Genomic DNA, 12,974 nt, shown 5'->3' with positions numbered 1-12,974 from the left:
TGGAGTCACTCTGTCAGTATGATTATTATCAGAGGCCATCTCATAACCAGTGTATTAAATCACTTAATTCTACACTTTGCTGCAGAATGTAAGTCTTCCCCTTGTGCTCCAGGCAAGGGTTCAGGGGCTGAGTTGAAGGGCTTGCTGATGCTTCATTTGAGACAGAGCTGGGCAAACTATGCCCTGCCACCTGCTTTTATAAGGTTTTGTTTTTTTTTTTTTATTTTATTTCAACACAGTCATGTCCACTGGTGTATATATTGTGTATGGCTGCTTCTGCACATGCCAGAAACTTTACCTGCATCATCACAGTCAATTCCAACCACAGTGCTAAAAAGTAGGCAGCAGCATCAAACTCAAAGAGGTTTGAGTTGGGATAGAGACCATATGGCTCAAAAAGTCAAGAAAACTATCTGGCTCTTTACAGAAAAAGTCTGTTGGCAGCTGATTTGAAACATTCAAGGAAGTGTCCTGGATGCGACTTGGACCTTTGGCTGAAGTCCAAGACAGCGGCAAGGGGTGTCCCTTGCTGGGCTCCTTCTCTGAGCACTGGCCAGTACATAGGAAAAGCTGGATTTTCAAAGGAGTCCTAGAGAAGAAGCCTTCCTTTGGAGAGTTACCGAGAAATGCTGGCTAAGTCAGCGGCCCTTCTCAAGCCGGGAGAGGAAGACATTGAGTAAATCTCTGCCATCTCCTTTGGCAGTTAGCTGGCACAGGCACACTCTGGTCAGAAAGAAACTTTGGATTGAGACATTTCAGTTGAATAACCTTTAGGCTTGGAGAATTGAATTCTGTAAGGACCTCAGAATGGCTGCTCAGGCCAGGCCTCATGGTTCCCTCAATGCAGAGGAGCCCAGCCCCTACAGGGGGTACCAAGCCAGCCAGGCCTACGGGAGAGTCTGAAATGTTAGATTTCTAAGCAGTTATGGCTCATTTTACACCACACCTGGGGTCCTGAAAAGCTGTGTGTGGTCTGAGTCTGTTTGCCTCCCTAATCTCTGTCATTTCAGAGGCTGCCTAATTCCGGATGGATTTGAAAGAGTGTTGGTTTTCAGGTTCTCTGCCCCTACTCGTCAACCTCTCAGCTCAGGACCTCCAGTCCAGCAACAATCAGTTAAGTGAACTCCTATTTCTTTTCCTAAGCTCTGCATTTTGGAAAACAATGCCCTACTCTGCTTCTGTTGTATTTATTTGGTCAAGATATCTCCAAAGGGTAGTAGCAACGCATATCATATGTCCAGCCTTCTTTTGGTTTGAGGTCTAATTATCTTTACAGAAGCCACCAATTTTATTTTCCTTATCCCCTGCCCCAAGGAGGTCACACTTGCATCCACCCAGTAGTATCCAGTGGACTACATATGTTCCATGGACCCTGGTGGCTGCTCCCCCTTCCTTGTCCCCACCGTCACTGCCCATCATCCTTTCGCCAACTTAACCAAATGCTATTGTGCCTTCTAGGGCCTGTTTTTATCACTCAGCCTCTATTAGCTTTCCCTGATCCCACCAGTCCACACCGTGCCATCTTGTACTACGAATTCGTATTGTATTTACTAAGAATATCAAACACAGCTCGGCGTGGTGATTCATGCTTGTAATCCCAGCACTTTGGGAAGCCGAGGCAGGCGGATTACTTGAGGTCAGGAGTTCAAGACTAGCCTGGCTAACCTGGTGAAACCCTGTCTCTACTAAAAAATAATAAATAAATAAATAAATATATATATATAAATAAATATACAAAAAATTAGCCAGGCGTGGTGGCGGGTGCGTGTAATCCCAGCTACTTGGGAGGGTGAGGCAGGAGAATCGTTGGAACCCGGGAGGTGGAGGTTGCAGTGAGCCGAGATCACGCCACTGGCTTCCCTCCAGCCTGGGAGACAGAGTGAGACTCTGTCTTGGGGGAAAAAAAAAAAAAAAAAGAATATCAAATATCAAAATTTGTATCTAATTCTTCTTTCTAGTTAGGGGACCTTCTGTAGTACTTCTGTAGTACTGTAGAAAGAGTTTGCCTTGTGGAATTTGAAGACCGGATTCTAGACTCACTTATCTAATTCACTGTACACTTATGGGTCGGTATTAAGTTGTCCTGCCCTATGCTCCACCCGCTTCTCCTTGCTTTCACGTGAATTTAGAACTTTGGGGATGATTAGGGAGGTTACAGACTAATCAGCATAAAGTCAGTCCACCTGAAACCTCTGCCTAAAACCAGTTCCTCTGATGACCTGTTTGCCTAAAAGTCAAACTAGTAATTTTTAAATAAGGCATTTTGCACCAGTTTTCCCAAGAGGCACTTCCAACGTAACATCATTTTTTTTTTTTTTTTCAGATGGAGTCTGGCTCTGTCACCCAGGCTGGAGTACAGTGGCGTGATCTCAGCTCATTGCAACCTCTGCCTCCTGTGTTTAAGCGATTCTCTGGCCTCAGCCTCCCGAGTAGCTGGGATTACAGGCGCCCGCCACCATACCCAGCTAATCTTTGTATTTTTAGTAGAGACGGAGTTTCACATGTTGGCCAGGCTGGTCTCAAACTCCTAACCTCAAGTGATCTGCCCGCCTCGGCCTCCCAAAGTGCTGGGATTACAGGTGTGAGCCACTGCACCCAGCTGTAACACTGCATTTTTAAATCACTATCACAACTTGCAGCATTTTGTCAATAATGAGATTGTTTTGTATGCTTGGGGGTGACTTTTTCTATTTTCTCTCCTATTGAACATTTTTATGACTTTTTAGGGAGTTTGTTTGAAGACCCTTTCTTTAAAATTGTATATTTCTAGCACTAAATATTTGTCAAATCTATAGGATTTCCCATGAGATTTATCAAATGAACCCATTTCGATCCCTCCTCTCTGCTTCTCACTGAGTTTTGCTTTGTAATGTGTATGCATGTGTGCACCTAATGGGTTTATTAACCAAATTAGCATGTACCCAATGTTCCCTTCTGTTATGCAAGATATTGGCATTTTGACAACAAGCATGAAGTGAGACAGATGGGGCAGAATTATATTCAACTCTTTGCATTTTATTATTCAGGCTATCTCATTTATCAAGCAACTCTACTTTGTGAAACATAAAATGATACAAACAGTCATTATCAAATGTATTTATTACTGAAAACATAACATTTTTCAAGAAAGGCAAACTGGCTAAAAAGTCCTGAAAGTGTTCAAAAGTAGATAAAATAGCAGAAGACACCCACCAAGGATACAAAACAATTTTTAGTAGCGATCCTGCATTTAATCAGCATGTTCTTAAATAAATTGCTTTTGAAAAATACTTTAAATGACACTGCCAAAAAAATGAGGACACCCAAACAGATGCCAGAAAACCTATAAGGGCTGGATTTTATGTGACCTGGTCATTAAGCATAGGGATTCATTTTGTGAGCTCGTGGCAAATCGGTTTGAGGCCAGTTGACCTAGAACCGATTTGGGATGCAGGCACTTACCTCCCTGCACGTGCAATATGTGGGCATGGGGACAATCATGGCCCCCAGGGGAAAGGAACGCCCCTCCTGAACATGACCTCCAAGAGTAAGGGCGAACTGTCAGCTTTTAACTGTTTATTTTAAAGACATATTTACACAGAACAATCTTTACAAACACATTGAACACAGGGGAAGGGGACAATTTTTTAATGAACAGGGCCTTAATATCTTTGCATAAATTAGTATAAGAATCATAAACAACCACTTTAAATAAGGCAGCCCCCCCAGCCCACCCACTACCCTCCTCTGTTCCCTATCTCCCAGCTTTCTCAGCCGTTCCCCACTTTCTCCCCTTCCCCACGGGGCTGGGCTTGGCTGCAGGTCATGGCAGGCCGATGAGGCAGGAGACACAGAAAGGAAGGGGGGAAAGAAGGCCCAATCCCTGATGGGGGCGTCAGTGGCAGATGAGACTTTCTGGGCATCGACCAGTCCCCACTCCAAGCATGAGCCTTTAAGCAGCAGCAGCATTAGCAGCAGCAGAGGTAAAGGAAGGCTTGTGGGGGGGGGGGCGGATAGGCAAACATTGGGGTTATTGTGGGACTTGGGGGGCCCTGACTCCCCCGTCCCCACACACACAAAGTTGGGCATCAGGCTCTTGTCTTCCCTTTCTCCCTCCTGGGAAGCCTGCTCAAGCAATAGGTGAGAAAGCTCCCTCCAAGGAATGGCTGGTGATGGCCCCTCATGGAAGCTGGGGCCTCCCGGGGAGAGGGTGCTATTCCTGCTGCACTTCCTCCCATCCTTCTTTCCTTCCTTCCCTTCCTTTGCTTTCTTTTCTTCCTCCTGTCCCTCCTTCCTTCTGCCCTTCCCTTCCTTCTTCTCCCCTCTCCACCTCCCCCAAAGGAAAAGCCCTGGAAGGAAGGTCCAGTCAGCACGAAGGGAAGGCCATGGAGTCCAAGGATTGAAGGCTACCTCATGCTCCTGAAAACCAGCACCACTGGCATTGAACGGTAGTCTCAGTTCCTAAGCTGCCCCTATTAGAGTACCCCGGGTCTGGGAATACTGCCAGAATGGGGGCAGCTGACCAGTTATGGAACCTTCCAGCCCAGCTGGGGGAATGGTGCAGCAGGGGTAAGTCAGGGAGGTGGGAGCAGCTCCGGTCCTACAACAGGATAGTTCACAGCCAGCTTGCCTCTCCCTTCCCTTCCCCTCCCAGCCACCCCCAGCCCCAGCCTCGGGAAAAGGCACTTCATTTGCTTTGAAAAGACATCATCAAGAGGGAAGAGAACATCATAAAGTAGGAGATGGGAGACCTGGTCCCCGTTCCGGCTCTGCAATGACTCCGAGCAGGTCACTCCCCTCTCCAGGCTTCTGTTTTTGCAGGCGTTTGCCTAAGAAGGCTAAGTGGATCTCCAAGGGTCCTTTCAGTTCTAATATTCTGTGATTCTTGGCAAAAACAACCTCTTGCTTGGCTTTTACTCCTGGGAGGGTATAGAGCCATGTCAGACCCAGCACCCTCCCCTCCTGACTTAGAGCTTGGGCTAGCTGGGGATGGGGTGTGGGGGCAGGAAGAAGGGAGTATTGGGAGGCACAGTAAGGCAAGAGAAGTGACAAAGGACTTCACAGGCCCCTCTCCTTTACCTCTTCCTTAACTGAGTAAACACCGATGCTCCACCCACTTCACCAGAGCTCCCCCCGCCACACTTCTGTGCCCCCAGTGTTCCCTGTCTGGATCCCCGCAGCCAGCACCTCTTAACTAGAGTCTCCCCTTGCTTTTCTCTGCATTCCTCCCTGGAAGCCAGGTGAGGGGTCCAACTGACAGGAAAACAAGGGATCTGCTGGAGCCCGCAGAAGGGAGCATTTCCACCCCGGGCCCAGGGCAGACATGAGGAAGGAAGGCCCAAGTGAAGGGTTGGGGCGTTAGATGAGACAGGCAGGGACTAGAGCAGTGGGGACCTGGAGAAGAAGGGAGGCTTTCCGGGGCTGGGTCTCCAAAGTCAGTCCAGGGAGGGGCCAGGAAGATGGACTGGACGGATCCTTGTGAGAGAACGGGAATCATCCAAACTACAGCCAGGAACACGCCACTGGGGGAAGCAGGCAGGTGAGAAGAGCCGGGCCCATCGGTGGCTACAGCAGGTGTGAGGTGAGAGCTGAATGGACGTGAGGCCTCCAGAGAAGCAGACCAATCTATGGAGGAGACAGAACCACAGGGGGTGGGCACTTGGGGGCCCCTTCAGTCCTAAGGAGACAAAAAATGACAACAGAGAAGTCATGGACATATCCTAGACCAAAGGAACTCCCCAGGAAAGGAGAGGAGACCCCTTTCTCTCTCTTCCCCCAACTCCACTCAGCCCAAACCTCAAGCCCAAGGCCCCTGAGTTGGTGCCTGCCTGTCCCCATTGCAGTGGGACAGCCAGCAGACCAAGTGAGGGACAGAATTCAGCTCTCCTCTCTCTGCTGCCGCCTTGGTTCTTCCCTCCTTCTCACAGCTCCAGGCAACCACAGCCACAGCTGTCCTCTTGTTCTCTGCCTGAGAGCCCCTAGAGCTCTCTGCCTCCTTCCCCAACTCTGGTGACAATCTACACTGGACATCTGTAGGTTTGCCCTGGGCACCCCTCCCCAGCCATTAAGGTCCACCAGAATGTCTAGAAATCTCTAAGCAGGCCAGCCTCCCCAACCCCAGACAGCAGGGTGGAAGGAAGACTGGCCCCAAGTGTCAAGCCCCTCTCTGGGCCTCAGACGAGGAGATCGTCTGTAAAATAAAGGCGCTAGACAGCTGCCCCATAAGCTCTCTTGCCAACTCTAAGTCCCCGTGCGTGTGGCGCCAGGACTGCTTGATGGATGTGTCTGGCCAGTGCTGAGCTGCAGGGTCACCCGGCTTCTAGGCTGTCCCTCTCCCTCAGCTTTAGCGCTGTCCACTGAGCAGAGGCTCAAGTACCTGCTTCAGAAAGGCATGGGTCCCTTATGGGAGAGGCGGGGCCGCTGGCGGCGGAATTTTCTTCGACCTCCCTGCCAGGGCCCTGGCCCGTTCCTCGTCCCTCTGGGCTGCACCAGGTGGCGGACATTGCCCTCTTCTAGCCCATTCCCATAGGGAAGCTGCATCAGGGGCCCTGCAGGAAGGAGAAAGCCTGTTAGTGAGGAAGGTTGTTGGAAACGAGCAGGGGCCGCAGACCACAGGCCCACGGGAGGGGTGGTCTCTCCATGTGGCGGCACTTCTCATAGATTTTCTTTGTTTCTGTTGTTCATATTGAGGGAAAATTTGCCATTTCTGCACTGTCCTGGCACAAACGGAACCTACTACTCACATCTTGCCATTGATGCAGCTGATTTTCTGTCCTTTTGACAGTTATATCATGTTGCCGACAGGCACAAGTGGGTTCTTTGGAACATCATTGGGGGTGTGCACTTTGGGGCATCATGCCTGTACTTGGCTGGGTGGCAGGAGGCAGTAATCACCATGGCACCCCTGCGACTGGTACACTTCAAACATTTTAGACATATGACATTACAATGACCCTCCCACCACCATGTACCCATCACCCAGATTCAACAGTTATCCAGATGGAGTCACATATGCTTTAGTTATCCCTTTTCTATTTTCCTTGACTGCAGTATTTTAAAGCAAATCCCGAACATCACGTCATTTTACTCCTACATCCTTTGATACGCAGGATGACCCACTTTTGAGTACTAGGGAGCTCATATCTCGCCCCTGGGTGTCTCATCGGTGGTTAGGCCTCTCTAGGGCACCAAGTCCTCCCAGTGGATGGGGCTGGGCCAGGCGGGTTAAGAGGGAGGGGTCTCCGACTCAGCCTGCCTCATACTGTCACCAGATTTAGAAACCTGAAACCAGATTTAGAGACCAATAAATACTGCACGAATATTTGAGAATGAATAAATGAGAGAATGGTCACCTTCAGCAGCATGTCTGTGCACCAGGAGCGGGGTGGGCTGCTGCAAGTTGGTACCTCCCCACCAATGCCCTACCTCCTGAAATTCCTGGATCACACCCTGCATCCTGTGTCTCATGTAAATTCCTTCCATTTCAATCTCAACTGGCTTCTATTCTGCACTATGGGGCTCCTCTTTACATCTGTCCACATCTGTCAGGAGGCTTAGAGTAGAAGCCTCCTGACACCAGACTGAGCCCTGATAATGGAATCCAAGTGGGGCAGGGTATCCTTGGGTGCAGTAAGGGAAAAGTCATGCAGGCCGACTCTCACGAAGCCTACAGTCCATGCAGGGAAGCTGAGCTGCCACCCCCAAGACAAGCCTGGTTGGTGACAGCAGGCTGTGTGCGGAGATGAAATGGTGCCGGGGAAGAGGCAGCCAGGCAGGGTACTTGTGCAATGCCCAGTACGGGCCTGTGCAGATACAGCATCTGAGGCCAGAGATAATGAGTAACAGTCTCTCTCCCCCTGCACACCATCTGATTTGCCTGCATCTAGATTCCTGTCCCTTGAGCCCCATTGCCATCTACCCAGGAATTCCCACCACTTGCTCACAGTTTCCACAGAGCCTCCCATTGGCTGCTCACACCCCAGTGATACCGCTGGCAGTTCCCCCTTCCCCTCTGCCTCTGCCTCCAACATCCCCACACTGTTCCTTCCTTGGCTCCTTGGCTCTTGTGAGTCTTCCTCCACTTGCACACAATTTCCAAGTGTTTAGGCTCCTCTTGGGCCAAAAGTGGGCGGGTTTGGCCTTAGGGCTCTCTTCCCCCAGGCTTCTGGGCCTGCAGTTCTCCCCACTCACACCCAGACATATCCACCCCCTCCACAAATACATACATAAACACATATTCTCCAAGCCTGCACCCTCCTTCCCTCTTTCCCCAAGAAAAATCGCCAGGTCCATGAGGACCCCGCTGTTGAGTTGGGTCATTTGGTTAGCTAGCCACAATTCCATGCCAACTTGTTCCTTAAATTCATAACCTATGAGAATTAAAAGAAAAATTATCTTAGCACTTTGGAGCAGTAAGTATGGATGGAACAAGTGGGCTGCTTCTGTCTGACTATCACAGAGCTACCCTCTTGGCGCCATCTGTGAGGGGGCTGGGGCTGGAGAGGGGGAGGAGGGAAAGACCTTCACTAAGCTCCCCACCACAGCTGCTTCAGCCTCTGCCTTGAGTTCTGGGGTCCCCACAAGGCTCACCGTGATCACTGAGGATGGATCTGAATGATGCTGATAACGCAGGGGAAGGACCTAGGGGCCTTGTGAAGTGAACCAAGTCAACTCTTGGCTCTCACCTCTGCACCTTGAACTGCTGGGGGTGCAGAAGGGATGGGGCAGTGGCACAGGCCATTGTAGCTCAGGGTGGTGGCAGACATGGAGAAGAGAAGCACCGTGCCAGGAGGGGGAGGGCGTCATCTCCATGTGCTCAGCACCCAAGATTGTAAGTCTGTGGCAGTCAGAAAGGGAGGGCTAGAGGCCGTATGTCAGGATGAGGAGCAGGGTTGGTGGTGGTTCTGACTCTGGCCAGGAAGATGTCTAGACTCTAGGTCTGCAGAGAACCGCTCTGAGCTGACTGAGCCCCCAGCCAGGCTCTGGAGACCAGCCCCGGGCCTCTTGCATCCCTCCCATTGGGTGGGGGACTCATTGTCCTCAGCATCACCAAGCTCTGCTGGCTCCTCCCACACTCTGAGCCCATCACCCACCTGTTTCCTACTTTTGATTCTGAGTCTGGCTCACCATCAGATAAGCTGACACCTGAAACCCTGGCTTTATCCTGTCCAAAGGAACAAATTAGAGGCTGTTGATTCTCATCACTGCAGAGGTCTTGACTGTACAAAAGAATTCCCCTTTAGAAATGGAGGCCAGCCCTAATGCACTTAAATATTTTCTTCTAGCTCATTTGCTACGTAAAAGGAGGCTGGAGCAATCCCCCAAACAATCTTGAGCCTAGAGAGATTGGAGCCATTGCCTGCTGAAGCGCCATCAGCCATGAAGCTATAGCATCTCTATGTTGAGAACCGCAGTCGGGGGAGGACAGGATTTGACTTTCATGCAATCTGAACTCCAACCCTGCCAACGCACAAAGAGGTACGTGCGACTTTTCAGGAACATGCCAGCCTCATCAGGAATGACGCACCTGTTTTTCCTCTCAGTCTGGCCTGTCTTGTGATGACTTTAAAAGCCCAAATGTGTCCTCCGTTGGGGACCCCGCTGGCAATGCCCCTCCACTGCCCTGTGGTCCTGCATGTGTCTCTTTGTCTGCCCAGCCCCCCATCCTAGTCGCCTTCTCCAGGGCCCTGTGCTGTCTCCAGTGCCAGCTTTGCTGCCCTGGGATACATCATGCTCTGTCTGGCGGCCCTCTGCTTCCCTTGCCTTAGTTCTTTGCGTGGAGAGGCCTGGCTCAGGTTACACGGGTGCTTAGTGCTAAGGACTGGGGATGGAGTGGAGATGTCCTTCCCTGAGCAGGAGAGGTACAGTAGGCTCCCCTCACACTCCCACTGTGACTGCAGGCTTTGAGCTGGGCCTGCAGAGGGGGAGGAGAAGGGGAAAAAGAGAGGTACTCAGAGACTGAGGGACACTTGGCCCTGGCCCAGGACTTCTCAGACTCACAAGAGCAAAGTGTATCCGAGGTCAGGAGGCAGTGGAGGAGTGTACACGGTGGTATCGGGGTGATGAGAGGTGGTGTGGAGAGGGGTCAGGGGCGGACATTCCAAGTCAGGACAGACTGTGGAGAGGAGGAAGTATGGTTTTCAGGCTGGAACTTTGACTGGGGACTCTGGCCGGGGACAGCATGTCAGTCTGGGCCAAGGACAAAGTGGTTCTGGGATTCCTACTTCTAACCCAGGACAGGAGCCAGCAGGAGCAGGACATGTGTACCTGGACCCTTGGCTGGTGGTCACCTCCAGGGACGTGCCCCTTCTTGGCTCCAGGAGAAGTCAGGGAGTAGAGAAGTCAGTGAGAGCCCTGAAAGTTTCCAACATGAGGCTTGAGCAAAATGTGAGGGCAACGAATTTACCCAAATCAGAGTAGACAGATTACCTAATGAAGACGGGGGAATTAAAGCACGAAGTGGCAGGCTCTGGACCAGCCACACCGTGTTCAGGCATCCTGGCCAACTTCCCTTCCCTTGAAACCAGCTGTCTCCCCTTTGCTAGTACTGTCCCAATGGCTGGGCCCCAGGAGGGTCTGAATGGTTGTCTATTGGCTAGGGGTCTCCCCACAGCCTGTGTGGGGAGCACCAGGTGTGCAGATCCAGAAGCCCCACCTTCCTCTGGAACACTCTCTCTGCACCCAGTCTTTTTCTTCCCTGAAGGCACCACGCTGGACTATTTGCCTGTGGTATTGTACAAGTATCATGCCTTGTTAATGACACCAGATGGTAGGCTCCCTGAGGACAGGCTGGTATGGTGTATCATTTGTATCTTACATTTGTATCTTACATTAGTATCTTTTGCTCCCTCTGTTACCTGCCTGATAGGAGTTTCTGTGGAAAAAACCTGCCCACTTCTTACTGTGGTGGTGGCTGACTTCATGCTCAGGTCTTGAAGAGAGAGATCACTGGCCAGCTACCTGGAGGCAGGAAGTGCCAGCCCCAACCACCACGCCTTTCTGAGAAGTCAGGCAGTATTCCCAGGGCCACAACAGGGCCAAAAAGCAAGAGCAGAGAAAGGAGGTGGCCTGCGATGAGAGTCAGGCAGAGCTGGCTGGACCCCTCAGAGGCTCCTGGGCTGCATGCCACCCTCCTGTTCTGGAGGGTTTGGAACCACGTAGGGCCCTGTGCCCTTGCCCTAGGAAACTCGTTGCTCTGCCTTCTCCTTCTTTCTGCTCCCACCTCCCTGTGACTCCAGCCATGGTCCTGGCGTTAGTCCACCTGGTCTTGGCCTTCCCCTTGTGTGGTGCCAGGCAGGCAGCAATGACAGCCAGATCATAGGACTGTGGCAGCTGGAGGTGGGAGCTGGCAGCCCCAGGAGACATTGACACGCAGAGGACAGGCAGCCCGGGATGGGGCTGCTGGGGCGTGGGTGGGGACCAGGCTAGGGGCGGACGTGGGCACTAGTGCCAAGTACTGGCAGGTGAGGGCAAAAGGACTCCCCTTTCCTGAACTGCAGGGAGGGGTTGGGTCAGGTGCTGTGCTTCCTCCTTTGGTGCTTAGCGACAGGGAGACTAAGGTGAAGCATGCCCATGCCTGGGACAGAAAGAAAGGCTGGAGCCAGGATGTAAGAGAACCAAGTATCTGGGGGTGGGATGGAGGCAATGGGGAGGGCATCCTGTGCAGGGGAGGAGGCCAGCCAGGACCTTGGGGTTAGGGAGGAGAAGACCAGCCCAGCCCGGCTGGGCCCGGCCCTGCCTTAGGGAGGCTGCCTCTGCTCACACATGCAGGCCAAAAGGAGCAACAGCTGGGCTCCATGCCGCCACCCCCTCCGCGCACTCCTGCCTATGCAACAAGTGTCACGTCTGCATGTTGGCACATCATCCCCGGTTTCCCGCGCCCCTGGACCGGCGGGAGGCTCCCAGCCTTCAGGGACCAGAAGACGTTCAACATGGGAGCCCAGCCCACCCGATTCTGGTCAGTTCCTTCCATCGATCCACGAGGGAGCGGGCATGTCCCCGGCCTCCACCCTCACCACGCGGGGTGCAGGGCATGGGGCACGCGGCGCACACCTGTGGTCCTGCGCTCCTGGGACTGCGAGCGACAGTTAGGAGGGTCAAGGTGACGGGCAGATGATGCCAGAGGCCAAGTTGAGCCCCGCAGAAGAAGCGGTTCTTGCGGCCAGCCGCCCCATGGCCCGGGGCGCCCTGTCAATCTGCTGCCTGGCGCTGGCCGGCGCGTGGCTGCTACTGCACGGCTCGCGCCGGGCTCCCCGGGAGGCGGGGAGAGTGCGAGGAGGGCGGAGGGAAAGGAGCGCGCCGGCTGCAGCCCGGGCGAGCGGGAGGGCGCGCACTCACCTCCACACACGGCGGTCAAGGAGAGCCAGAGCAGCAGGAGCGCCTGCACGCAGAGCCGCAGATTCATGCTGCTCCTCGGGCCGCCGCGGCCCCGGCGAGCAGGCGCGGGGGAGGAGAGGTCGGGCGCCAGGAGGCCAAGAAAGGCGCAAGCCGCGGCTGGCGCGTGCGGGCGCGGAGCTCGGGAGGCTCCCGGGCCGCTGAGTGTGCGCGCTGAGCCCCGCCGCTCCCGCTGGCCGCCTCCGCTCTTCTGCAGCCTCCTCTCCCGCCGCGGGGCAGCGCCGCGAAGCTGGCCTCCGCGGCTCCGGGAGCGGCAGCGGCGAGCTCTTTGCTAGCAGCTGGTTGCTCAGCCGCGGCTGCAACTGCCCCTGACCCCGGCTGCCAGCGAGAATGCTCCCCGCTCACTCCAGGGGCTTCATTTTGTAGCTTGTGGCTTGGCCGCGAGCCCACTTGGTCATGTGGTCATCGGGAGGGCTAGAGGGGGGGCAGGAAGAGGGAGAGGGAGCGAGCCTCCCGCACCGCCCCCCTCCAGGCACGCACTCTGCAGCCCCAGCCAGAGCGCGAGAGGGAACCCTGAGGTGGCCCCACAACAAAGGCTGCGCAGCCTCTCTGAGAACCCACAACCGCTCCCCGGACAATGCCCGTCTGGCCGGGGGCCAGAA

General features: G+C 53.3%; 1 protein-coding gene across 1 annotated transcript; it reads right to left on the bottom strand.

The window, feature by feature from the left end:
* Window positions 1–2,994: 2,994 nt before the first annotated feature.
* On the bottom strand, window positions 2,995–12,708 carry APLN (apelin). The gene is made up of 3 exons (XM_011988848.1): window positions 12,316–12,708; window positions 6,356–6,527; window positions 2,995–5,656 (listed from the first exon to the last, which is right to left on the bottom strand). The coding sequence occupies exons 1-2, from the start codon at window positions 12,380–12,382 to the stop codon at window positions 6,361–6,363; spliced, it is 234 nt and encodes a 77-aa protein (XP_011844238.1). The 5' UTR covers window positions 12,383–12,708; the 3' UTR covers window positions 2,995–5,656; window positions 6,356–6,360.
* Between the last annotated feature and the right edge of the window lie 266 nt (window positions 12,709–12,974).

Source organism: Mandrillus leucophaeus, unplaced genomic scaffold (genome assembly GCF_000951045.1).
Source record: "Mandrillus leucophaeus isolate KB7577 unplaced genomic scaffold, Mleu.le_1.0 Scaffold339, whole genome shotgun sequence".
NCBI classification, from domain to species: Eukaryota; Metazoa; Chordata; class Mammalia; order Primates; family Cercopithecidae; genus Mandrillus; species Mandrillus leucophaeus.
The sequence above is the reverse complement of the archived record's forward strand: the minus strand, read 5'-3'. Positions and strand labels throughout refer to the sequence as shown.

Coding starts and splice junctions, on each gene's coding strand:
- APLN (XM_011988848.1), bottom strand. CDS start 12,382: ATGAATCTGCGGCTCTGCGTGCAGGCGCTCCTGCTGCTCTGGCTCTCC. Junction 6,528..12,315: donor CTTGACCGCCGTGTGTGGAG/GTGAGTGCGCGC, acceptor TCCTTCCTGCAG/GGCCCCTGATGCAGCTTCCC.